The sequence below is a fragment of the Prionailurus bengalensis genome, chromosome D2 (assembly GCF_016509475.1).
Source record: "Prionailurus bengalensis isolate Pbe53 chromosome D2, Fcat_Pben_1.1_paternal_pri, whole genome shotgun sequence".
NCBI classification, from domain to species: Eukaryota; Metazoa; Chordata; class Mammalia; order Carnivora; family Felidae; genus Prionailurus; species Prionailurus bengalensis.
The window spans coordinates 29,618,928-29,646,917 of record NC_057351.1 but is presented as its reverse complement, the minus strand read 5'-3'; the positions used below and the strand labels follow the sequence as shown (position 1 = coordinate 29,646,917).

The window sequence follows — 27,990 nt, the reverse complement described above, 5'->3', positions numbered from 1 at the left end:
TAAAGTGACAAAGAAAGGAGCAAGAAACTGCAGATTAAAAGAGACTTAAGAAACATCAAATTATAATATATGGGTCTTATATTCTAAGATATTCAGGAGACAAAAAAATAAAAAAATATTTAGGAGACAATAGGGAAATTTTAAACACAAAATTAGATGATATTAAGGAATTATGATTTTAGGTATTTGAACTATGGCATTATGATTATGTTTTTAAAAAGTATCCCTAGTAGATATATGGAAATATTTATGGTTGAAATGACAGAATACCTACAATTTCTCTCAAAAGCATACATACAGGAGAGTAGGAAAATGGATGGAAGTGACATGAAACAAACCAGCTGTGAGCTGATCACAACTGCAGCTGGGTGATGGGTACATGAATATTTATTATGCAATTCTATTTTTTATATTTGAAATTACAATAAATGTTTTAAATTATGATATAGCCTAGATATATTCTATAAAGGAAAATTAATTGACTTAGGCATCATAATGATATTGTGACTTCTTTTAAATGACTTCTTTTAAATTACTATTTTAAATGGTTAAATATTCAACTATTTAACAGATAAAATTTTTAAAATACCTGTAACCTTTCTGACTCAGTTGTAGGAACGTCAAAGCAAACACCCTAAAAGCAAAATGAAAAAATTTTTATTTAGATGCAAATGAGTTGAATTTTTACTAATACACTAGTACTTGCTGGTAATCTTACAGCTAAAAAAAAAAGAAAGAAAAGATAGGGTGTGTCCCATGAATGCTTATAAGATTAAAACAACTAACTAACATATAAATAATGCATGAGAGTGGCTGCTTATTATATTTTCTAAATCTGAAAAGTAAAAAAAATATCTAACAGGAATCTACTACTAAAAATATAGAATACTCTCTAGAAAAGTTCTTGTAGACACTTCAATGTTGTTCCATGTCCACTGTAAAATGATCCACGTAATAAATTCTTTGGAAAATTTAGTGCTGGAAAATTTCTATCCTGAAGAGATACAGTATTTATCGGATAATGGGAATGATATAACCCAAGATGCTTCTTCTTTGGTACTGGTTGTCAATAAACTGAAAGTTAATTTCATTCTCAAGTACAGCAACTAGCCTGGCCTAAAGATTTTGTTAGATTTTCCATGCCCTTGATATTTTTTCTGAATGCGTTTGTCTCAGATTTGCCACAAAACTTTTTTTAATGGTAATATTAAACTTTGAGAGAAATGATTATTTCTAATAAATAATAAAGTTAATAAATTCTAGGCTAGAATAAACCTATGTAGCAAAGTTGGATGAACAAATATAACATCTTTCCTCAAAACCATTAGAAGAAACAGTCACTAAGATTGGAGATAGTTTTAACTTTATTGTTTCAAAAATGTATTAAAATTCTTACTTTACTTCATTATCCTCATTAACAACCAAAGCAGGCCACTTAAAAGTCAACACTGCATATTCTCTAAATAACAGAGCTGTTCAGCTGTTGAAATTATAAGTTACTTAGTCATACAGTAAAACACATACAACCACAGATAATATGTGCACAAAAGCAGAAAATTAGATAACTTGGTTATTAGACCAACTAAGCAGAATGACTTACAGCTTTCTAGAGAAGTAAATTATTTATAAAACTCCCCAAATTTACAACGGGAAACAAACCATCACACAGAGAAAACCGTATTATGCACCCTATTAGCCTTTAAAAAAAAAAAAAGAAAAGAAAATCTACTGGACTTTAGAAACATTTATAGTAGTTGATTAAAAAGCTTTTTATTTGTCTAGAAAAACCTACCATATTTCCTTTTAGGAGGCACATTCTGGTAATTTGGGACACAGCATTACTACTCAGCTTTCTGTTAAGTTCTTTCCAAGCGCAACTGACATCTTGTATTTCTTCTGGGCTTTCCAGAGTCATCGTCACAAACCCCTTAAAAATTAAAAGTCACATTATCTTTGGGAAAAAGGCAGCAAAAGTAGGACAATGAAGTTCTAACTTCATGACTTAACTACATTTTTCATGAGACATCAGTATAACATGGCTGCTAAAAAAAAATAACTTCTTTAAAACCGTATTAACAGAAGACTAATGCTTACAGATATTTGAAAGAATAATTCTTCTTTGTGTTGCTGTAAAGACTCATGCTTTAAGAAATAATTAAACTAGAGCACCAGAGGGGCACCTGGGTGGCTCAGTCAGTTAATCGTCTGACTTCAGCTCAAGTCATGATCTCACACTCCGTGAGTTCGAGCCCCACGTCGGGCCCTGTGCTGATAGCTCGGAGCCTGGAGCCTGCTTTGGATTCTATGTCTCCCTCTCTCTCTGTCCACCCCTCCGCTTATGCTTGTCTCTCTCACTATCAAAAATAAATAAATGTTAAAAAAAAAAAAAAACAACCTAGAGCATCAGAGAAAAAGTGGTAAAGAATTAAGGAAATGCTGAAAGAGTCAAAGCTTGGAGTGGAAAAACAAGAAGACATAAATCTCTAAACTTTTGAAGGACTATTACATATGCAAAGATTACTTGTTCTGTAAAACTTCACTGGACAGCAAAAGGATCAGCATGAAGAAGATATAGGGAGGGATTCATCTACTTTTTTAAGTAAGCTCTATGCCCACCATGCAACTTGAACTCACAACCCTGAGATCAAGGGTTGCATACTCTACTGACTGAGCCAGCCAGGATCCTCTCATCTATCTAACAAATATCCACTGTGTGTCCCCTATGTATGTGCCAGAGACATAGTAGGTGCTCAAGATTTAGCAGTAAATAGTCCTTTCTCTCATGAAGATTATATTCTAGTGTTGGGAATAGGAGTGGTGGTGATGAGGTGAGGTAGACAGTAAATAAATAAGCAAACATAAACGCTAGATAGTAATAAGCATCATGAAGAAAAATAAAGCAAGACAAGGGAATCGAGAGTAAAGGGAAAGGTAAGCTATTTTAGACAGAGTGATCAGGAAAGACCTCTATAATACAGTGATCTATGAAGAGAGACCTAAATAAAGTGAGGGAGGAACCCACGTGGTAAAAAGAAAGAACATATGAAACAGTACAAGTAAGTGCAAAGGTCTTATGTGAAAGTAGGTTTATGTTTGAGTAACAAGTAGGTTAGGGTAGCTGAAACTAGGGGAGAATGATGAGATGAGGTCAAAGAGGTACAAAGGGGAAGACCCTGTAGTGCATTTGTGGTAAAGACTCTGGATTTTGGTTTAAACTATAAAAAAATTTCAAACCCACTAACATTGTTTCTAAGATATTTAATCAGAAATTAGATGACCCATCTGCCAAAGAGGGATTCCTTTATTAGATAAGGGCTGGGAATAAATGATCTCTTAGGTACTTCTTAGCCTAAAAGTCTATCAACATTTTCCTAAAAAATATGGCTTAAGTAATTTCCTAAGAAGTATTTGGTGGCAGGGTGGCTGGGTGGCTCAGTGGGTTAAGCAACTGACTCTTGATTTTGGCTCAGGTCATGATCTCAGTTTTGTGAGTTCGATCCCTGCATCAGGCTCTGTGCTGACACTGGAGCCTGCTTGGGACTCTCTCTCTTTGCCCCTCCCCAACTCACACTCTCTCTGTCTCTCTCAAATAAAAAACAAAACAAAACACACACACAAAAAACAAAACCCCAACTACAGAGAGTAAGATACCTTCACAAAGGGAATACATGGCAGTTTCCACTGTAAACAAGTGATCAAACTAAGCAATTTTAGTACTGGAACAATCTGACATCATATGCCTCCTGATGTAATGTAGTATAAAATACATATATATACTATATACAATATAATATATAATATATAATACATATATATATAATATCACCCACAGGGTACTTTGGCCAAAACTATCTAACCTGAATATAAAATCATGCTTTGACGTTACTTCCAGTTTACAGGAAAAGCTGAATAAAGACAAAAGTTACATGATGTATGAAAAAGAGAAAACCAGAAAAATCCAGGTGAGAAGTTTTAGACTCTGATCTAGACAACTAATCTACACTCTTTAAAAAAATAAAAATAAAAATGATGGGAAAATAGTTCCAGATTAAAAGAGAAACATTAACACCAAATGTAACATATGAACTTGAATTGGATCCAGATGGTTTTTTAAAAATGTTCATTTATTTAGAGAGAACAAGAGCAAGTGAGCAGGGGAAAGGCAGACAGAGAGGGAGAGAGAGAATCCCAAGTAGGCTCCATGCTGTCAGTGCAGGGTGCTATGTGGGCCTTGAACTAACAAACTGCGGGGCTCCAACTTATAAACTGTGATATCATGACTTGAGCCTAGATCAAGAGTCAGACACTCAACCGACTGAGCCACTCAGGTGCCCCAAATCCTGATGTTTTTTAGAAATACACAGTGTGCTGGTGGGGGGAGATGGACACATGAAGTCACTCCCAGCAAAATGACATTTGGCTAAACCATTAACACTTGCCAGATGGAAAACCTCAGACACACCAGATGTACTCATTTATCCTACACCACCAAATAGTCCCAAGTAACTTTATCTGCCCTGCTCTTTTTGTTCCCCTCTCCCACCAACTCCTTCTCTCAATCTTTCTCTCTCCACCCAGACATCAGAGTGCTCTCTTATTGATGGGTCCGGTCATCCAGGGACTCTCCTCACTTATACCATGGTGAGTACCTTTTAACTACTTGCAACCAATAGCTCTGATGTGATTTGTTTTGACATCTGACACTGATCTAGCAGGGGACTAGATCAGTAGTGTCACACCATGCACACACCCCTCCACATATACAGGCAATCCTTCCTTTGCGTGGTACTGTGTGAACTGCATAGCATCTATGCTTTGATTTGCATGGTTCCATGGCAACTTACAAAATAAAGAATAGATTCTGGTATGTAAGTTTCAGTTAACACAGTACTGGCAAAGTAAAGGTTTCATGATTTTCTCTCCAGATAGATGAATTATCTATGGTTCAATTTTAATCTTTTCTCAATCACACAATTTTCTCATAGATTTCTACCTTATCAGAGGTGATCAAAGATCGTGGTTCAAAACTTGATGCACCAGAGATGTGGGCTAATGCTGCAGCCAATGCATCAACTGCCCCTTTCTCTTCAATCAATCTCTGAGCTGATGGTCGGAAAAAATCAACAGCAGCATAAGAAACGGAAGCCAGAGACCTATGGTTTAAAAATAGTACATTTTCTTGGTCAAGACAAATGTAAAAAATTAAAGATAAGAGAATGAATGGGAAAAGAAAGAGCAACGTTTTCGTATTTTAATATAACTAAAAGTCTGCTGATAAAACTGGTGATTAAGTTTTCTGATATTTGAACTAGGAGAGCTTAAAGATGAATAGCCTAATACAAAAGAAAAACTTATTCAGCAAGGTCAGAAAGCATACCTGATGGCATCCATGCTTTTAGATTTAACTAAATCCATTGTAGAAGGAACACCTACACGTTTAAAAGTAATTCCCTGAAAATGAAAGAATTACATTAAAGAAAAATGGAAGTCTTTACAATTAATTCCTAAATTAATATAGTTTGTTGAATTTCCATTTCTTGGACTTAAAGATTTCCAAGCCCCAGTAGATCAAAAGACCTGCTTTTTTTCTAATAAATCATCAATTACAAATTCTAGAAAGAGAAAAAAAATTTAATTGCCCTTAGTTACAATCATGAAATTTCACTTACAAAATAAAGCTGATTCTAAAAGAGGAAAAAAGATGCTGTTTATGTCTATCAACTTTTTTTTCTTATTACCCTATCTCATTTTACAAAGTAGATGAAATAGTGTTTAAAAAACACACATCAAAGGGGCGCCTGGGTGGCTCAGTCGGTTAAGCATCCCACTTGGGTTCAGGTCACGATCTCACAGTTTGTGAGTTCGAGTCCCATGTCGGGCTCTGTGCTAACAGCTCGGAGCCTGGAGACTGCTTCGGATTCTGTGTCTCATTTTCTCTCTGCCCCTCCCCCACTGGTGCTCTGTCTCTCAAAAATAAATAAATGTAAAAAAAAAAAAGAAAGAAAAACAAAAAACACACATCATAAAAATAGGAAAAAATGTAAAATACCACAAAACAATACAGGCCACAAAAAAATGTACATAATTTCTTATAGAAACTGCCCGTTGTACTATTATTCAATATAATCTTATAAATACACCAAGACTATGTCACAGTCACCCCTTCACAATGCTGGACTATGAGATACTGAAATCACAATGTGCTTCTGATTTTAGAATCAAGGGAGAAATTCAAGGGAAAAATGAGAAAGTCAGCTCTTCTGTCTTCACAATAAAAGCTGTATCAAAACAAAGTCTTGCAGCTCATATAAATTTAGCTCTCCACATGCTTCACATCCAAATGCAGCTTAAACTGAGAAAATAGTTATAAGGATCTATTTGTGAGAACAAATATAAAAAGAGCTCTAAGGCACCGTTTAGATAATAAGCCTGAAATAATTTAACTCTACTTACTGCTTTTTGTTCCACATATCGTAGTTGACCTCTTTCTCTTGGTTGATAAAAACATATGCAAATCCCTGTCCGGCCAGCTCTACCTGTGCGTCCAGAACGATGAATATAGGACTCAACATCCTAAAAATAAAAGAGGCATTTTTTAATACTTCTGAAAAAAATCTGGCAAGTAAACAGTCATTCCAACATTCAAAAAATAATGCTAATAATAACAAAACTACTACCACCAATAAATATATTATTTCAATCTTGTTGCTCTGTCAACATTCCAAAGAACTTTTATGCTGAATTTTTGGATAAAAGAAATAGGATTTTTTTTAATCCACCTAATCCCAGGGCTCTTCATATGACAACTTTTTATAATTCCTTTGCATGATTCCACGCTTTAAATCCAAAAAGGAAAGTTAATCATTTGCTAAGGCATCAGATTCTGACTAATTTAACACTGCATTAATAAAAAAATGGCTAAGAGGAAGAACAGATAACATATTTTGCATATCCCAGGCAACATCTTGTAAATAAGCAAAATGGCGATTTATACAGTTGTTCTTCTATTCCCTAAATAAAATCTCATTTCTTACCTGGGGAGGAGAACTTTGAATCACCAGGTCCACCTCAGGTATGTCCAAACCACGGGCAGCCACATTGGTTGCCACCAAAACTTTAAAACTACCTTCTCTGAAGCCTTTCAGGGTAATTTCTCTTTGTGACTGTGCTATGTCCCCATGTAAACACTGGGCATTCTATTTGACAAAAGAGAAAAAGTAAGTGTACAACTCACACTTGCAATTGATAGCACCATAACACCATACAGTCTGTACTCTTTTTTTGTTACTTAAAAAAAAAATTTTTTTTTAAATAATCTCTACACCCTGTGTAGGGCTTGAACTCACAACCCCAAGATCAAGAATCAGATGCTCCACTGACTGAGCCAGCCAGGTGCCCCAATCTTATTTTCTGGTAATTACATGATGCATGCTTATTGTTCAAAAAGACCAAATATTACAGAAACTAAATATTTAATATAAAATGTAAAAGCTTCCCTTAATATCAGCCTCATAATAATTGACTAACCATTTGGTGAATATTCCTCCAGATATTGTTTTAAAAAAACATACAAGACACACAACCCACACATAACGGCATATATTATAATATTATATATTTATTTATAAAAATGGGATCATACTATATACATATATGTATTGTTTCAAAACAATGAAATACTTTATAAATTTACTATCTTAGCCATTTTTCTACATCTATAGATATAACTCTACTTAATCTTTAAAAACTGGTGGGGCGCCTGGGTGGCGCAGTCGGTTAAGCGTCCGACTTCAGCCAGGTCACGATCTCGCGGTCTGTGAGTTCGAGCCCCGCATCGGGCTCTGGGCTGATGGCTCAGAGCCTGGAGCCTGTTTCCGATTCTGTGTCTCCTTCTCTCTCTGCCCCTCCCCTGTTCATGCTCTGTCTCTCTCTGTCCCAAAAATAAATAAACGTTGAAAAAAAAAATTTAAAAACTGGATATGATTTCTTCATATGGATGCAATGTCATATATTTTAGCAATATCCTACTGATGTTTGGGTCATATCCAAGTTTTCATGTTTCATAATACTACAAGTACTATACTCTAAGTACTTTGTACTTATACCTCTGGACCACTCAGTATATGTGTATTTCAGTAGGAAACATATCTAGAAGTTGAATTTTGGGGTCAAAAATTATAAACATTTGGTGCACCTGAGTGGCTCAGTCGGTTCATGTCTGACTCAATTTCAGCTCAGGTCATGATCCCAGGGTCATGGGACTAAGCCCTGCATCACGTTCCATGCTGAGCATGGAGGCTGCTTAAGAATCTCTCCCTCTTTCCCTCTACCCCTCTCCCCATCACCCCACTAAAAATAAATAAATAATATTTAAAATTATAAACATTTAACACTTTAATAGCTATTGTAAAAGTGTATTATAAAAAGAGGTTGTGCCCATTTACTCTTCAACCTTTATGAGTCTTTACTTCATCATAACCTGCCTACCCTGTGTATTGTGAATCATTACCATCTTTGTAAATCTAATCATTTAGGCAAAAATGATTTCCCAATGTTTTAATTTACATTTCTATAGTATTTAGTGAAGTTGAGCCTTCTTTATGTGATTTATATATTACCTTTCATTTGTACTGAAAATAATTTTCCTACTATTATAATATAAACATATTTCCTAGAATTCTAGCCACTATTAAAATTAAAAAGTTTGTAACAGTCCACACCTAAACCTTAGTAACCAAGTCTTAAGCATTCATGAATGAATTCACATACTTGGTGTGCACCAGATTCTGGAACAATCACGAAGCAACAGCCCTGGGATAGACAAGCTGACAGGCATTTTCAATACAGTATGATGATATATACTATGACCGGGTGCAGGCTGCTATAGGAATACTTACAAGGGAAGCCTAACTTAATTTTGTTTAAGGGTAAGGCAGCACTGAAGCTGAGACCTGACAGATAATAAGGAACCAGTAGTCAGGTAGAAGGAGAGCAGGAGGCTAGGGAGTTTTGGGCAAAAAAAACTTCATACATGAACAGGGTGTCTTGAGGATCTACAATATTTGAGTATTGATAAAGCATAGTGTGTAAAGGGAAAAGTGATGAGAGATGAGGCTGGAAAGGAATATGAATTATATCCTGAGAACAATATGAAACAACTGAATGATTGTAAACAGCATTATCATGAACACATTCAGATTATCATGAACATATTTGCATTATAGAAGGAACACTCTGATTATAATGTATAGAATGTATTAGAAAATGGCAAAACAGAAAGACAAAAGCTAGAGACCTAGGTAGCAGGCTGTTGTAGAATTCAAAAGACGTATCCGTGGCCTCACCAAGGCAGTGCCAATCACCCTCTATGCATTCAACTAATACTTTATAACCTACGAAATGTCAGACACCAGGGATAAAATTGCAAACAAAAATAAGACTGCCTCTGTCCTCATGGTCTTTATACTCTGGTAGGGGAGATGGAAGTTTATCAAATTATGAGACACACAAATTTAGCCAACAACCGTAATCGATGCATGGGTATAAGAGGCAAAGAGCATTTGTAAGAGGGCAATCCTATACTGGGGAAACAGCAGAGAAGAGAACAGAGGTCTCTGCCCTCACATGGCCACTGTTTGATGGGGAGCTTGTCAATCAGCAAGATAAATGTTGTAAAGTCAGGATGGCTAAAGGTGATCACGAGAAACCAAAGAGCAAGATGTCTGCTTATGCCTCTTTGTGCAGACATGCAGAGAGGAACCTAAGAAGAAAAACCCAGAGGTCCCTGTCAATTTTGCAGAATTTTCCAAGAAGTGCTCTGAGAGGTGGAAGATAACATCTGGGAAAGAAAAGTCTAAAGTTGATGAAATGGCAAAGGCAGATGAAATGCACTATTATTGGAAAATGAAGAATTATGGACCAGCTAAGGGAGGCAAGAAGAAGGACCCTAATGCCCCCAAAGGCCATCTGGATTCTTCCTGTTCTGTTCAGAATTCTGCCCCAAGATCAAATCTACAAACCCTGGTATCTCCATTGGAGACACGGCAAAGAAGCTGGGTGAAATGGGGAATAACTTAAGTGACAGTGAAAAGCAGCCTTACAACAATAAGGCAGCAAAACTGAAGGAGAAGTAGAGAAGAAGGATGTCGCTGACAATAAGTCCCAAGGAAAGTTTGATGGCACAAAGGGTCCTGCTAAAGTTGCCAGGGAAAAGGTGGAAGAAGATGAGGAGGAGGAGGAGGAGGAGGCAGAGGCAGAGGCGGCGGAGGCGGGGGAGGAGGAATAAAAAAGGAGGAGGAATATAAAAACCGTTTATCTGTTAAAAAAAAAAAAAAAAAAAGACAATCTGACCTAGTTTGGAGCAAGGAAGAATTCCCTGAGAGTGGTGCTCTAGACTTTTATCTGAAAGATAAGTAGGAGTTGCTAGGCAAGGAAGATTACAAGTTCAAGAGCCTGTGGTGTGAGGAAACATGGCAGATATGGAAGAGTGTACAGAAATGACAGGAAAGTATAATAAGATGAAGTTGGAAAGGTAAGTAGGGGGCTAAGCCATAAATGAATTCAAGAACTACTGTCAGATGAAACTGGGGGGACCTGGTGAAGAAAGGAGAAATGAGGTATAAAGGAAAGAAGCATTATTCTTGACTCCCAGATTTTAATTTTCTGCAACAGTAGTAAGAAAGAAATGGACCATTTTCAGCCATGGAAGATAGAATCTAAAAATACTTTGTGGCTGGGGCGCCTGGGTGGCTCAGTCAGTTAAGCATCCGACTTTGGCTCAGGTCATGATCTCGCAGTTCACAAGTTCGAGTCCCATGTTGGGCTTTGTGCTGACAGCTCAGAGCCTGGAGCCTGCTTCGGATTCCTCTCTGACATTCCTCCTTCTCTGACATTCCCCAGACGCTCTCTCTCTCCCAAGAATAAATAAACACTTTAAAAAGAAGTCAAAAGCAAACATATGTTAAACAGTTGGGACAGTTTTTCATAGTGAAATTTTCAAATTCCCTTTATTTTTTTCAAAAAAAATTTTTTTAACATTTATTCATTTTTGAGAGACAGAGAGAGACAGAGCATGAGCAGGGAAGGGGAAGAGAGAGGGAGACACAGAATCCAAAACAGGCTCCATGCTCTGAGCTGTCAGCACAGAGCCCTGATGCAGGGCTTGAACTCACAAACTGCAAGATCCTGACCCGAGCCAAAGTCAGATGCTCAACCAACTGAGCCACCCAGGCACCCCTCAAATTCCCTTTAAAAAAATTTGATACAACATTGATTTTTTTCTTGATAATTAGTCCTAAGAAGGGACATAATACATTAATAATGCAAATGATGGGGGTACCTGGCTGGTTCAGTTGGTGAGCATACGACTCTTGATCTTGAGGTTTTGAGTTGGAGCCCCATGTTGGTGTAGTGATAAAATAAAAACAAACAAACAAACAAACAAATAAACAAACAAACACAGTGATGGTTTCCAGGTCTCTAACATCTGAGTAAATTATTTTCCAAAAGGGGCGCCTGGGTGGCGCAGTCAGTTAAGCGTCCGACTTCAGCCAGGTCACGATCTCGTGGTCCGTGAGTTCGAGCCCCGCGTCAGGCTCTGGACTGATGGCTCAGAGCCTGGAGCCTGTTTCCGTTTCTGTGTCTCCCTCTCTCTGCCCCTCCCCTGTTCATGCTCTGTCTCTCTCTGTCCCAAAAATAAAAAAATAAACGTTGAAAAAAAAAATTAAAAAAAAATTATTTTCCAAAAGTTTGTGTGTGTGTGCGCATATGCGCACACGCGTGTGTGTGTGTAGGTTTGTTTAGAATTAAGAAAGCATTTTTCTTGGTAAAATCTGACCTTAAGGAAAAAAATAGTTAAAAATAAAGAAAATAACCACTGAAGTTCCCTCAACAGTCCCTAAAATCCTGTATCACCTATAATGATATGCTACTATTTTTGACCTAAACAGTAAACCAGCAGAGCAGAAACTGCATTGCTCTCAGCCACAGAAGCTGATTATCGTCCAGTAAGCAGGGAATTCTTACCCAGCTTCTGCAGCAAGGCAGTTCCTCCCTAGGAGACAGAACAAGAGTGGCTGCAACACTGCTGCTGCTAGGTGTTCTAAGGCAGTACCAGGAAAGGTGAATCAACCACCCTCAATCACTTTCACCATTTGGCATCTGTGTATACCGTATACAAAGCTAAAACTACACAATTAGTTAAAATGATACTGAGGAAGATGTTGACAGAATAGTCTTTGAATCTCTCGTTCTCCCATGAAAACAAATAGAGCAACTGTATAACAAAATTAAAAATCCACAGACATCTATGACAAAACTAAGTGAAAGTATTTTCATGATTTCCAAAACATGAGCAGGTAGGGACAGATGTGTGTGTATGTATGAGGTGGGGAGATTTGCTGGTCCTAAGAACAGATACTCCCTGCAAAGCCTAACGGACCAATTTGAGAACAGCAGCTGAACGTGGCAGAGTTTTTGTACACTCAATGGTGATTCCAGAGGATTCTAAGAATCCAGAGGTAAGATCTGGAAGAGGCTGGAGCAGCCTGGACCCTATGTGAACTTTCAAAACTAATAAGCCAATGTTTCCTTGCCAGGAAGAGCTCCACACTGAGGAGAAAGCGTTGGACCTAGGATCCAAACTGAGGATACCAGGGATTACAGAAGCAAAGGAATAGAAGATCCGCATAAAAATGAGGGAAGGGGCGCCTGAGTGGTTCAGTTGAAGCGTCCAACTCTTGATTTCAGGGCTCAGGTCATGATCTCACAGTTTGTGGGTTTGAGCCCTGTGTCAGGCTCTACACAGACAGTACAGAGCCTGCTTGGGATTCTCTCTCTTTCTCATTCTCTGCCCCTCCTCCCCCCACCCTCTCAAAATAAATAACTTTCAAAAAAAGTTAGGGAAAAGACAGCCAGAGCTCAGAAAGTGGGATATGCTTTACTCCAAAAACAATGGCAAAACATACTTAAGATACTGAAGGAAAGGAAATATGAACCAAGTATTTTAATATCCAGCCAAATGATTTTCAGGTATCATTACAAATCACAAACAATCTATTATCAACAGGTAATATTATTCCCATAAGCCCTTCTTCAAGAATCTACTATGCCACTCTCAGACAACAAAATTGACTGGAGAGACACTGACATAAAAACTAAGGAGTTTTTTATGAGTTTTTTTTAAGTTTAAAAACTTTTTAAAGAGTTTTTAAAGAGAAAGAACTATGCATTATACACTCTTATAACATAGTTTTGCCCTAAATAAACAAACAAACCTGAATTTCCAGGAAATACAGAAGACGACAGAGGAACATGTTAAATGACTTCACAGGGAAGCAATACTCTAGATGATGGAAACTTGGGTTTCTTAAATAACAAAAAAGATGATGCACCTGAGTGGCTTAGTTGGTTAAGCATCCAACTCTGAATCTTGGCTCAAGTCATGATCTCACACTCGTGAGACTGAGCCCCACATTCTTAAGATTCTCTCTCTCCCTCTGCCTCTCTTGTGCTCTCAAAAAATAAAAAAAAACACGAAAAAAAAAGCTACAAGAAAAAAACAGATGAGAAAGGAATCCATACATTATTAAAGAGATATATTGAGGGGTTCCTGGGTGGCTCAGCTGGATAAGCGACTAACTTCAGCTCAGGTCATAATCTCACAGTTCCTGAGTTCAAACCCCGCATCAGGCTCTCTGCCAGCTTCAGATCCTCTGTCCCCCCTCACTCTCTGCCCCTCCCCACTCATGCTCTCTCTCAAAAATAAACATTAAAAAAGTAAAAAAAGAAAGAGATATAATAAAATCACACAATTTACGAATCTTATTTGAATCTACAAAAGAAAACTATAAAAACAAAAACTATAGGGGCCCCTAGGTGGCTCAGTCGGTTGAGCATCCAGCTTCAGCTCAGGTCATGATCTCACAGTTTATGAGTTCGAGCCCCACGTGGGGCTCTGTGGGGACAGCTCAGAGTCTGGAGCCTGCTTCAGATTCTGTGTCTCCCTCTCTCTCTGGCTCTCACCTGCTCATGTACTCTCTCTCTCTCTCTCAAAACTAAACAAACATTTAAAAAAATGTTTTTAAACAAAAACTATAAAAGAAAAAAGCAATCATGAGGCAATTCACAATTTGAACACAAATTGACATTTGAAAATATTAATTACTATTAATTTTTTAGATGTGGTAACATTATTATAGGTTTAAAAAAATTCAGGGGCGCCTGGGTGGCGCAGTCGGTTAAGCGTCCGACTTCAGCCAGGTCACGATCTTGCGGTCCGTGAGTTCGAGCCCTGCGTCAGGCTCTGGGCTGGTGGCTCAGAGCCTGGAGCCTGCTTCCGATTCTGTGTCTCCCTCTCTCTCTGCCCCTCCCCTGTTCATGCTCTGTCTCTCTCTGTCTTAAAAATAAATAAACGTTGAAAAAAAAATTAAAAAAAAAAATTCTTTTCTTTTAGAGACACATACCCAAAAATTTATAATATGTAATAATATGTTATCTAGGGTTTGCATAAAAATAATTCAGGAGCAGGAAGTGAGTGGGCATTTGGATGAAATAAGGTTAATTGTTGCAGTTGATCCATTCATTCAATAAACATTTGTAATTCATTTTATAACACAGCTTTCAACTATTACCCACTCTTACCCACAGGAATTCATTTTGTTTCAACCTTTATATTTTCAAGATCAATTTATGCAAAGTCTTGAAAAACCTTCTCATGAAAATGGGTAGAATTCTATCCTCACTTAAAAGATCATGAAAGCTTGGCTATAACTTCCTTCTGAATTAGATTCAATTCTAAAAATACTGTCAAACCTGGTCCACAAAGGACAATATTTTCCTTCAGTGAGTCATCCCTATAATCTCAATTAGAGAAGCATCAGAAAAGACTTACCTGTTTTATGTGTGGATTCATGGCCATTTCAGTTACATTCTTTTTGGTCTCACAGAAAATAATAGCCCTCCCTTCAGACCCACTGTAGACTTGAAGGACATCTCCAATAACTGCTGGCCTCTGAGACCAATGGCACTGGATGGCCAAATGCTTTGAGGAAAGAAAATACCAATTATCTGTTTCATTAAAATTAGTGAAAATGACTTCCCTTGTATATTTTTTTCCTAATCTTTTCAAGAATTGGCCTTTCTGGGAGACAATAAAATGACAATTCTTCTGAACCCCATTTGAAAACAATATACAAACGGCCATCAATAGGTGAAGGGATATATAAACTAGTATATTTATACAATGTAATACTACTCAGTAATTAAAAGGAACTAAAAACTAAAAGAGAAAAGAATCAACTACTGATACATGCAACAATATGGATTAATCTCAAAACACGTTAGGTAAATGAAGTTTTACAGAAAGAGAACACACATAGTAGGATTCCATTTATATCAAGTTCTAGAATAGGCATAACTAATCTATGTAGAAAAAATCAGAACAGTGGCTGTCCCTGGATGGGGGACTTCACTGAGCAGGGCCATGAGGGAAATTTCTGGGATGATGGTAATATTTCTACATGTGGTTAGGAGGTTAGGTTATATACATTTATGAATTTGTCAAAACTAAACAAATATACTTGAAATTCTGGCTTAATATGTAAATCTCATCTTTAAAAATTGCAAATATTACATGAAACCCAAAAGTATGCTAACTGAAAGAAGCCCAACACAAAAAGGTCATGTACTGTATGACTACATTTATATGAAGCATCAAGAATAGGTAAGTCCATAGGGACAGAAAGCAGATTGTTGATGCCAGAGGCTATGCAAAGGGGATGATGGGGAGCAACTGCTTAATGATTATTGGGTTTCCTTTTGGGGTGATGATGTGTTTCGGAAGTAGACAAAAGATATGGTTGCACAACATCATGAATATATACATGTTATACAGTTAATTTTGTGAATTTTGCCTCAGAACCTTTGTAGGGGTGCCTACTGAAACTGGGTGTTTCAGTTGGCTGAACATCTGACTCTTGATTTTGGCTCAGGTCATGATCCCAGGGTAGTGGGATTAAGCCCTGCATCAGACTCTGCACTGAGCTTTGGAGCATGCTTAAGATTCTCTCTCTCCCTCTGCCCCTCTTGCACACTCTCTCAAATAAAAATAAATAAATAAATAAATAAATAAATAAATAAATAAATAAATAAATAAAAACAAATTTATAATATGAGCATATGGGTGCTCACTGTAAAATTGTTTTGACTTTTCAGTGTTTGAAAATTTTCATGACAAAATGTTGGGAGGGGTACCTGGCTGGCTCAGTTAGTAGAGCATGTGACACTTAAACTCCAGGTTGTGAGTTCAAGCCCCATCCTGGGTATAGAGATAACTTAAAAAATAAAATCTGTAGGGGCGCGTGGGTGGCTCAGTCAGTTAAGCATCCAGCTTCGGCTCAGGTCATGATCTCACAGTCTGTGAGTTTGAGCCCCACGTCAGGCTCTGTGCTGACAGCTCTGAGCCTGGAGCCTGCTTCAGATTCTGGGTTTCCTTCTCTCTCTGCCCTTCCCCTGCTCGTGCTCTCTCAAAAAAATAAACATTAAAAAAATTTTTTTTAAACAAAATAAAATCTTTAATCAGGCTCCACACTGAGTATGGAGTCTGCTTGAGATTCATTCTCTCTCTCTCTCAATTGCTCTCTGCCTCCCCCACTCTCACAGGCTTTCTTTCTCTCAAAATAAATAAATAAATAAACTTAAAAAACATTTTAAAAAATAAAAATAAAAATCTTTTAAAAATGCTCGGGATAAAATTGTGTATTCTAAATCTGTGCATTTTAACATGTATTATATTTCAATTGCTATTGTATATTCTAAATCTGTACACTTTAACATGTATTATATCTCAATAAAATTGTTTTTAAAATGTAATACAGGGGCACCTGGATGGCTTAGTAAGTTAAACATCCAACTCTTGGAGCACTTGGGTGGCTCAATTGGTTGAGCGTCCAACTGCAGCTCAGGTCATGATCTCGTGGCATGAGTTCAAGCCCTGCCTCAGGCTCTGTGCTGACAGCTCAGAGCCTGAAGCCTGCTTCAGATTCTGCGTCTCCCTCTCTCTCTGCCCATCCCCACTTGCACTCTGTCTTTGTCTCTCTCTCAAAAATAAACATTTAAAAAGAAAACAAGAAAAACAAAAAAACATGAGACTTGATATCAGCTCAGGTCGTGATCTCGTATCTCACAGACATAAAATCAAGCCCCAGGTCAGGCTCCACGCGCAGTTTGAGATTCTCTCTCTGCCCTTACCCACTTGTGCAGGTATGTGCATGCTCTCTCTCTCTCTCAAAATAAATAAACATTTAAAATAATAATAATAAAAATAGGGCATCTGGGTGGCTCTCAGTCTGTTAAGTGGCCAACAATTGATGTCAGCTCAGGTCATGATGTGATTTATGGTTCGAGCCCCAAGTCAGGTTCCATGCTGATAGGGCAGAGCTTGCTTGGGATTCTCTCTCTCACCCTCTCTCTCTGCCCCTTCCCTGCTCCCACAGGTGTGCGCACACATGCGCACGCACTCTATCTCAAAATAAACTTTAAAAAAATTATAATAAAATACAAATTAATTATACAGCACCTGGAAAATAGAGAAAAGAACAAAGAAAATGAAGAATCTTTTGTACCACCTATGACATTCCTGCTTCTTCACCATGGTTTAAAAAAACAAAAAAACAAAACAAGAACCTAAATCTGACCAAGCCTCACAATCCAAACATCAATTCACAGGAAAATGAAAGCGGAATAACATGTTAAATAACACCACAGGGTTGCCAATTACCAAAATTAAGACTGTGGGAAATGTATCATTTGAAAAATGATCATGGGGGCGCCTGGGTGGCGCAGTCGGTTAGGCGTCCGACTTCAACCAGGTCACGATCTCGCGGTCCGTGAGTTCGAGCCCCGTGTCAGGCTCTGGGCTGATGGCTCAGAGCCTGGAGCCTGTTTCCGATTCTGTGTCTCCCTCTCTCTCTGCCCCTCCCCCGTTCATGCTCTGTCTCTCTCTGTCCCAAAAATAAAAAAAAAAAAAAGTTGAAAAAAAAAAAAAAAAAGAAAAATGATCATGTCCTTTTAATAAAAAAAAATTGTAAAAATAAAGTGACAGAGGAACCTGTAGATTATAAGATTTAAGAGAAATATAAACCAGTGGCAATTCAAAGATCTTATTTGGATCCAAACTGAAACTATCTAAAAAAAAAAAAAAGACAATGAAGGTAACAAGGGCACTAGATATTCAATAATATTAAATTATTGGGTTTTTTTCTAATGTGATAACTTTGTAATTTTTGTTTTGTTTTTTAAAGAACACTTATTCTTTTCAAAATATAAACAATTACATGAAGATGAAATGACGACAAGATTGCTTCCAATGTAGGAATGAAGAATGTATGGGGGTATAGAAAAGATCATCATTAAAGCCGTGATGAGGGCCCCTGGGTGGCTCAGTGGGTTAAGCGTCAGACTCTTGGATTCAGCTCAGGTCATGGCCGCACAGTTCATGGATTTGAGCCCCACAGCAGGTTCTGCGCTGACAGCACAGAGCCTGCGTGGGATTCTCAGTCTCCCTCTCTCTCTGCCCCTCCCCTGCTCTTGCTGTCTCTCTCTCTCTCAAAAATAAAATAAATAAACATTAAAAGAAAAAAAAAAAGCCTGGTGATGAGTACATCGAGTCCCTCATAATATTCGATTTCTGCATATGTTTGAAAACTTCCTTAATAAATTTTTTTTCACTGATGCATTGTATTCTTATAAAATTTTCAACCATTACAAAATATAAAAGTTTCCTTTGACTATCCCATACTACAAAAATCTTCTTTCCCAAAAGTAATTATTGGTTTGATGTTTATCCTTCCAGACTATCTTTATACATTTACATAAATACCTAAAGAATCCATTTAGCATTATTTGTGTATTTTTTGTACACACAAAAATACAGTGTAATTCTGTACATATCACTTTGTAATTTGGCTTTATCACTCAAATTCATTCTTTTCAACCATTCCATTGTACTTATACATTATACCATTGTTTAGCCTATTTTTATTTGCATATATATATACGTACATCTATTAAACAGAAAGTGACATACATGGTACCTACCATAAATAATGCAAATGCCATCTTTAAGCCTTTCTTTTTTGTGTCTTTTGTTTGTTTGTTTTTTTGTTTTTGCAAGTCAGCTCTAAGTCCAATGCAGGGCTGGAACTCAAAACCCTGAGATCAAACGTCACATGCACTACCAACTGAGCCAGTCAGGCACCCCTTTCATTCTTTTTAAAAATATATACACTACTGGTTTAAATTTTTATGGAGTGAAAATTATCAACATTTTCCTTCTGACTTTATGTTTAGAAAAGCTTTCCCTTCCATGAAATCAAAAAATTGTTCATCTACACCTGCTTTAAATTTTATGGTTCACTTTTTAAAATTCTTTTGAGACCTTTTTTGGTATAGGGTATGAGATGAAGCTCTAACTATTATCAGCACTATTCTCTTCATATTGATATAAACTGTCTCCTTTGTCACTTTCTACATACTTCAAGTCCTTCCCTATGGCTGCTTGTAGAGTATCTCTTGTTAGGACTTGCTTATTTACATATTTTCTTCTACTTATTCTATTCTGCTCCTTAATCTCAGACCACAGAAATACATAGGTATCTTACTGACTAAAGGTGAAAAAAGAGATTTGGCCTGAACTGGTACCTAAAACCTAAAGTTTAGCTTCAACAAATTTCAAATACCAACTAAAAGCTACAATCTCTCATGCTAGAAAGCTACTTACTTCCACAGTAGTTGCAGCCTTTTGAGTCATTTTTCCAACAAGGTCAACCTGTTCATATCTGGATTTCATGTATTTTTTTGCAACTTTGTATACCCATTGTGGGCAAGTTGCAGAAAAAAGTAAAGTCTGAGGATTGTCTTCAGAATCTTAAATAAACAAAAAGAATTCAAATGCTTTCTTAATATCCATGATGTAGTCAGCTCTTGAACCGCCCCCCCCCAAACTTCAAAGAAATAATTAAAAACTCAAAACTTGGGGTAAAATTTGAACATACGAACTTCACTGCAATTATTAAAACTTTCAACTTTCAAAATTAGGGGAAAAAATGAAGAAAACTGAACCCAGAAAAAAAGGTGAGAATTTAAGAAGGGACCAAAGAAATCAGTAAAAATGAGTTAGTAAATCTAACTATGGATTATAAAAAATAATACACGAAAGAAACTGTAGGAGGCTAACAAATATGTTAAAGTACGTCACCATACTCTCTTGTTTAGGAAGAGAACACATACCAAATAACTTTAGTTTTGTTTGAAGGCTGGGGACAGTGTAATAATAATTATGAAATAAAAAATTCATAACTTTTAGATAAAGAATAATTGCTAATGTGTTTATTTGGAATTAGGATATACCAGTTTTGTAGGATTCATGGATGATATCTTCAACTTGTTCAGCAAATCCTAAATCTAACATTTGATCCACTTCATCAAGTACAACATGGCGCAGTTTAGAAAGATCTAATCGGCCACTCTGCAGATGGTCTTTGATACGACCAGGAGTCCCAACCAAGATGTCAATACCATTTCGAATATGATTAACTGTTAGAGGAGAGAAATACCGTAACATATAAAAATCAAATACACGTTTTCACATTATTTCCTTAGATTTAAGTAGCAAGTAGATCTTTGCACTACCCTCTTACATATTTACTCACTTTGGCTTTGATAGGATGTTCCACCATAAAAACACGCCACACTGAGTTTCCTAGTGATATCTTTGAAGTCTTTGGCTACTTGGTTTGCCAGTTCCCTTGTAGGAGCCAAAACAAGTACCTAAGCAAGAGATTTAAAAAATAAAAAGATACTTTTCTAAAGACAACTAAATTCAAAATGAGAAGATTTTTTTTTTAAGGCGCATTTAAAACTAGAAATCTAAACATTAAAGTCGTAGTATTTAAAGACACAGCACCAATGCCAACAAGAACAGCTTATATTGATAATATCCTCCCCACTTCCTTCAGGTTTTTTTTTTCAAAACTCACTTTCTCAAGGAGATTCTTAACTCTTTTCATATCCTCCACCCCTCCTTAACTGTCTCTCCCGAGCACTTATGTCATATTAAATATTCATATTTTACCTTTTTGTTTATTGTCTGTCTCACCCACTAAAATATAAGCTGCCATGAAGGCAAGGATTTATGTCAATTTAAGTTACTGAATTCCTTACACTTGAGACCATGCCTGGCACAGAACAGATACCCAAAAAGTATTTGTGAAATGAACACACAAACGTTTACGAGCCAACCACTAGTGCTTTGGCCAAATTACAGAATTTGAGCCTCACAAAAACCCTGTGAGGTGGCATTATTATCACAATTTTACAGATGAGGAACCTGAGTCTTAGAGAAGTCGAGTCTTGTCCAAGATCAAACAGCTAGAAGTGGTGGAGCTGGAATCTCCAATAACGCCCTTCTAGCATAAAAGCTTTTTAAGGCAGGGTCCTATTTCTACTACCTGCAGTCTTTCCTAATTTCACCAAAGAAACAAAACTCTCTAAAAAAGGTTTTTCCTGTTGGCCACCCTGATCCAAGACCATTATGACTTAATTATACTCATACATGTGAATTTACTTTCATATTGCAATACCATTTAGGAATCTCAAAGAACAAATTACTTTTAGTCACATTATCTGTTCAAATCATGATGCTGATTTTTTCTTTTTTATTTTATTAACCTTAAAGTGAACACAGGTTCTAAAAACATCAAATTTCAGGCTAAAATTTCATTAGGTCCTCTCTGCTCTCTCCTACTTATACATTAAGACAGATCTCTAATACCCCAATAACATATGGACTAGCAATATCATTTCTATAATCTCTTCTTTAAAAAAATCAACCAGTGAAATAAATGATATTGATTATTAACTGAATGACCAAATAAATGAATACCTCTTTAGCAAATTCATTGTTTAAAAGCAAAGGTCAAGACTGAAAAAAAAGAAGACAAGGTCACTAAATACATTCCCTATAAATACACCTAAAATTAGACATGCTGGCTTTATAACATCTATGTTTACAAACATCTTTATCAAAGACATCTATGGATCCATACACATTACACTCATATGTAATAACTACTTCATTCGGCTTGAGATTTATATTAAAAAATCCACTAATTTTTGCTTTAGGACCTAAATTTTTACTTTATGCCACAGAGCTAACTTTTCTATCTCGGGGGTTCTTGAACTTAAGATCAGTATACTCTTTCTTTCCCTAACCATTAGAGTAATGTTTAAACCTTTTACTCCCTATAATGGTTACCTTTGGTGAGCGGCTTTTTTTAATTGTCTCTTGATTTCTTTGGAGTCTTTCAATCAAGGGGATAGCAAAAGAAAATGTCTTTCCTGTTCCTGTCCGTGCTTGAGCAATTAAATCTTTTCCTTCATATACAGGACCAAAGGTCTTAACTTGAATAGGAAAGAGATATGTTACCCCTCGACCTGTAAAATGAGATTTCATTGAAATATATTTAAGACTAGCGTTAGGAAAAAATATATTTATTTGAAAATGACAATCCAGATTCCTCTATGTCAGCCTAAAAATATACCACCTAGTGACATTTACAGTTATTCCTACCCCAAAGAGGAATTTTTTAAAAATTGGTCTGAACTCTTGACAGATACATACAATTAAAGTCAAAAAACCGGTCAGAATATCAAAAAGGATGATGTAGAAATAACTGCAATTAAAGAAGGGCTTACTTCTCTTACACTTTCTATATTCTCTTTTTGGTAAGAAGAGGCAAAGATTTTTATAAAATCTAGTTGTAGATTTTCAGTTGTATAGCCATTAAAGTTCATAGTACCTTTTAGAAGCTTTATAGTTTCTTCAGAAATAGGGAAATTGGAGAAGGCTCCTTCTTTCTGTTCACGTGTTAGGCTCTGTCAAAATGAAATCAAAGTTCTAACTAATAATAGTTCATATTCAACTAGGCATTTAGATTCTTACTCATTTACCAATTTTAGCTTTACTAAATGAGCTAACAAATCAAAGTTAGTTACTACTTGCAAAAATTGTATAGATTAACTTACACAACCAATTAGTGGAAAATTCTTTTAATTTCAAAAGCATCCCTTTAAATACCAAGTTTACTTAATACATTTTCCCATAGTACATTTAAAAATGGTTCACTCACACATAAAACTCCCTTTGGAAATACAGCTACTACATAAATTAAAATATATTTTCATTTGACTGAAACATTACAAAAACACTATTTGATCATCTAAGCCATATTCACAGATACAGGCAGTATTAATTACAAGGACTAACAGAAGCCTATAAACCATCCTAAAAAAATATTACACAATGAGAAAAATAAATTGTTTCTAAAAATAAATGTTAAAAAGTTGTTCTATGGCTCTAAAAAGCATGTTTTAGGTCACCAAAACAAAGCAAAGTTCCTGCAAGCTTGAAAGTTTCTTTAACATATACATAGGTTAGCATGATATTATCATTTAACATCTATTGGAAACTTTGTGTACTGGTCAATATGTATATAGAAGAAAGACAATATTATCTACCTGTTAAGTTTATTATTGGTGTGTTTAAAGAAAGTTGTTCCAAAACCATACACAATAGCAATTTTCAAACAGAGAACCAGATAAAAGACATAATATCAAACTGAAATTGTAAGCTATTTAAGCAACCTCAAAGCTATCATTTTTTTAATTAAAAGAAAAAATTTTATTACAAAAGTAATACATTTTCATTATGGAAACCACATATAAACAGAAATAAAACCATAATCCAGTCATCTGATACCACATTTGAAACAGGCACTCCTCTAATCCTCACTCTATGCACATATAAATTTTTTAAAATAAGATAATACTGTATATATTGTTCTATAATCTGTGTTTTTCATTTAATAAGATACACTAAACACCTTTTTAACATTCTTCTATGACCTTCAGGATAGATGTCATGTATTGCATAAATGTAGCATATTTTCTAAAACCAATTGCCTACTATCAGGCATTTAGTATGCATTTAGAATGCATAAATTTTCCACTATTATCAACATCATTGTAGTAAGAGTTTCATACAACCCTATACACCTCATGATTATCTCCTTAAGACACATGCCTACAAATAGAATTCCTGAACCCTAATATGATCTAAATAAAATAATAAACAATTAAGCCTATTATAATACAGAGCATTATACCAGATAAAATCGCAACAGAGCAAAAGCAACTCTGTACATTTTGCCACTGGCAAAACAAACTTGTAGGGCCTCGTTTATTTATTTTAATGTTTATTTATTTATTTATTTATTTATTTTGAAAGAGAGAAAGAGTGACAGCATGTGTGAGCGGGGCAGGAGCAAAGAGAGAGGGAGAGAGAAAATCCCAAGCAGACTCCATATTCAGCACAGAGCCCAAAATGGGACTTGATCTCACAACATTGAGATCATGACATTAGCTGAAATCAAAAGTTGGATGCACAGTCGACTGAACCACTCCAGGTTCCCTGGAGGGCCTTATTTAGATCAACTCTCAACATATTTGTTGCTTCCTGACAAATATCAAATTCCCAAGTAAAAGAAACACCATATTTTAAGGCAAAAATTCAGTATGTTTCCCCAAAGTTTACACAATAAGCTAGGCTAAGACCTATTTAAATTATCGGCAACCATCAGATTTTAAAATATAAAGAATTATTGGGGCATCTAGGTGGCTCTGTCGGTTGAACGTCCAACTTCAGCTCAGGTCATGATCTCACCGATTGTGAGTTCAAGCCCCACAACAGGCTTGCTGCTGTCAGCCTGTCAGTGTGGAGCCCACTTCCAATCCTCTGTCCCACTCTCTCTGCCGCACCCCACTTGCATTCTCCCAAAAATAAGTATTTTTTGAAAATTAAATATAAGGAATTATTAATACCAAGAATTACTAAGACTATCAAAAGTTGTTTCTGTCTGAAGACCTGAGTAACAGTTTATAATACCTAGGTAAACCTACGAACTCTGCTAGAGGAAAACTGCAAGAACAAATTGGACAAATTCTGTGCAAGAAAATATCTATTCTAACAGATAAAGGCAAAAGCAATGGGTTCAGGAATACAAATTCTATACTAAGCATGTTTTCTAAACTCCACAAAAATTAATACCCTGGAAAACAGATTTCTTCAGTTCATTTTTATACGGTTCATTTGTTTAAAAATGCAAACAGCTTTTGAGTTACAATATGACCTAAAGATCACTTAAAGTTGCTATTGTTACAGAAGCACAAAAAGCAGAAGGCAAAATACACAAAGTCAAGAGGCTTTATGTACCTTGTTTCAGGAAGTCAGATGTCAATTCATGAGTACTGGTAGGGACTGAAATAACCATAAGAAATGCAAGCAGATCACCATCAATAAGCAATTTGGAAAAACTATTTAGGAACCCAAATGCATAGGAAAGGTTTACATTTGACCATTCCCCCAACCACCACCCCAAGAAAAACAAAATACAATGACAGAAACAAGGGACAAAGGAAAAAAGTTTCCAGTTTCAGTTGTACAGATTCCCCATCCAATTGAGGGTATTGGACACTAAGCAGGAAACATCATGGAATCAATTCTAATTAGTCTAAAAAATCAAATTAACCTGTATTTCAAGGATAAAGGCAAATGCAAAACAAAAAGTATCCATACCTCCTCTAGTTTATTATCACTTGATTTATGAGTAGAACTATCTAAGGATGACACTCGCTTTGATTTTTTTTCATATTCATCAATATCTCCATTTGACAGATCTTTTCTTCTTGACTTATGAGATTTAGAAAATTCATCTGAAAGTCTATTATTACATCCTTCTTCAGTGTCTCCATTTAGCTTCTCTTTCATTTTAGCTTTTTTGGGCTTGGGAGCATCCAAGTTATCTGCCACACCATTTTCTCTTGTTTCTGATTTCTCGTCTGAGTCATAATGGTGCCTTGATTTCCTTCTATCACTCTGTGGAAAAACAAAGAAGCAGTGACAAGAGGGTCACAAGGTCTCCTAAGACTCTAGAGAAGTTAGAGAGTGACCCCCAACCACCTTGAAAAGTTACCTGGTAAAAATCAACTGGTTGCTAATGCCGAGCCTAAGCCTCACCTATTGCTTTCTTTCTCATCCCATCTCTTGCATTCTCAAGACTTGGCCTCTAGCCCCTCTCTAATCCCATTACATGATTTAAGGGAAATCAAAATACCTCCTTTCAGAAAAAGATGAGAACCCGAGATCTGTAAATTAAAAAACATATCCAAATCCAAACACAAAAACTTCTAATATCTCCAAGAGAAAAAAAAAAAAGTTAATATTATTGAGTACCTACCCAGCACTGTGTAATGCTTTCGGCTTATCTTGTTTAAATCTTCATAACAACCCTATAAGGGAAGTACAGGTCCATAATCCCTTATCCGAAATTCCGATATCCATAAAGCTCTGAAAACCGAAAGTTTTTTGGTAACTTATTTGGAGACAAAACCTTACCTAACCTGAACTCATTGATGGAAAAATTTGACTTAAACTGATGTGAGGCTATTTTTAACCTTTACTTATTCCACTTAGTATGCATATTCATATTTAATATTAAGGTGTTTGATCATAGGTTGGGGGCCCCAAGCCCTACTGGGGTGTTACCCTTTTAAAAGCCCCCAAAATTCTGAATTCCAAAACAAATCTAGCCCCAAGGATTTTGGATAAGGGATAGCGAACCTGTATTACGTTTGCCATAGTACAGATGAGGAAACGGAAGTTCTTAGAGGTAAATAACTTGCCAAAGACTCACATGCAGGATTTCCTTCAAGTGGAAGTTCTAGAAATCAAGCTCTGTCTGATTTGAAAGCCCATGCTCTTTTCACATCATGCTTCCTCTCTGAACTCTGATAATTAATAGGTTAACGAATAAACAAAACAAAAAAAAAAAACCTAAATAATTCATGTAAAGCTCCGTTATAGTCCCATGGAAAGACAAGTATATTAGTAACCCTGGAAGCTTTTAAGTCTTTTTGTTAATACAACTTTAAAAAAAGAAAAAAAGACTACTCTGCAACTTTACTTCTAAAATGCCAAACTGGTGACCCGTGTTTTAATATTTGCAAACAGCAAAAATTATTTGGCAATTTAGCACTTCAGAATTACCTGGTCAAATGTTCAAAATAAATTAGGTAATAGTTATTAGTGATAACAAACACTACTGCCACCAAAATTTTGACCATGATTTACATAAATTTTACAAAGTACTTTCATATACAATTTTCTCATCCATAAAATGGAGATGTTGTGAAAATGGAATAACATATGTGAAAATGCTTTGTAAACAGTAGAGCTTTACATTAACATAAATTATACAGTTACATGTTATACATTTGATCTTTCATTAACTGAACTAACCCACATCTCCCCAAATCAATAAGTTCCAAAGAAAAACAAGGTTATTTACAGAGCCAGCCTTGGGGTTAGAAATGCTTTGGGGCCATGTACTTGAGGGAAATGAAGCAAGGTAAAGAGAGGCCTCTAAGTCCAAGCCCAGAGATATCGCAAGGTGATGAAATACACTGTTCCACATCAGATCCATAGTGCTTGACACTCTTCACTTCCTTGGCTTCCATGACACTCCAGATTCCCTCCTTATCCTCTTACCTCTACCCTAATGATTCCTCTCCCGCCTCCTTCTGTAGATGCTCCTTAAGTCTAAGTTCTCTGTGTACGCTTTCATATCATTTTCATGGTTTCAACATTTCCATGATTCCTTCCTCCCCTGCACTCCAGTTTTGAGAACATACGGCCCAGCTTCATAGTTCTACAAATCCAAATCCAAAACTGTCTTCAACTCAATGCCAGATCACTACCCAAATGCTCTGTTTTTGTTAGCTGGTACTCTGATCTGTTTCCAAATCTTTAGTTATCCCTCACAGTTAAAGAAAAATCAACAAGTATTTCTGGAGAATGTACAATGTGAAAGCCATCAA

The 27,990-nt window shown here is 36.3% G+C and overlaps 1 protein-coding gene and 1 pseudogene across 4 annotated transcripts in view; one reads left to right on the top strand and one right to left on the bottom strand.

Annotated features, from left to right (window-relative positions):
• Nucleotides 1-27,990, bottom strand: part of DDX50 (DExD-box helicase 50) — a 32,764-nt gene that overhangs the window by 3,092 nt on the left and 1,682 nt on the right. Inside the window, exons 2-16 of one of the 4 annotated variants that reach the window (XM_043596503.1) lie at nt 26,744-26,901; nt 26,352-26,461; nt 25,691-25,990; nt 22,857-22,932; nt 22,313-22,491; nt 20,709-20,826; nt 20,407-20,592; nt 19,778-19,923; nt 14,891-15,040; nt 7,035-7,196; nt 6,454-6,573; nt 5,378-5,451; nt 4,994-5,153; nt 1,793-1,927; nt 590-634 (exon numbers count right to left, since the gene is read on the bottom strand). In XM_043596503.1, coding sequence (XP_043452438.1) covers nt 590-634; nt 1,793-1,927; nt 4,994-5,153; nt 5,378-5,451; nt 6,454-6,573; nt 7,035-7,196; nt 14,891-15,040; nt 19,778-19,923; nt 20,407-20,592; nt 20,709-20,826; nt 22,313-22,491; nt 22,857-22,932; nt 25,691-25,882 — 1,743 coding nt within the window. In that variant the 5' untranslated portion in view covers nt 25,883-25,990; nt 26,352-26,461; nt 26,744-26,901. The remainder of the gene's footprint in view (nt 1-589; nt 635-1,792; nt 1,928-4,993; nt 5,154-5,377; nt 5,452-6,453; nt 6,574-7,034; nt 7,197-14,890; nt 15,041-19,777; nt 19,924-20,406; nt 20,593-20,708; nt 20,827-22,312; nt 22,492-22,856; nt 22,933-25,690; nt 25,991-26,351; nt 26,462-26,743; nt 26,902-27,990) is intronic. The other 3 variants (XM_043596504.1, XM_043596505.1, XM_043596502.1) reach the window with 3 other exon arrangements.
• LOC122492826 lies at nt 9,680-10,394 on the top strand (annotated as a pseudogene).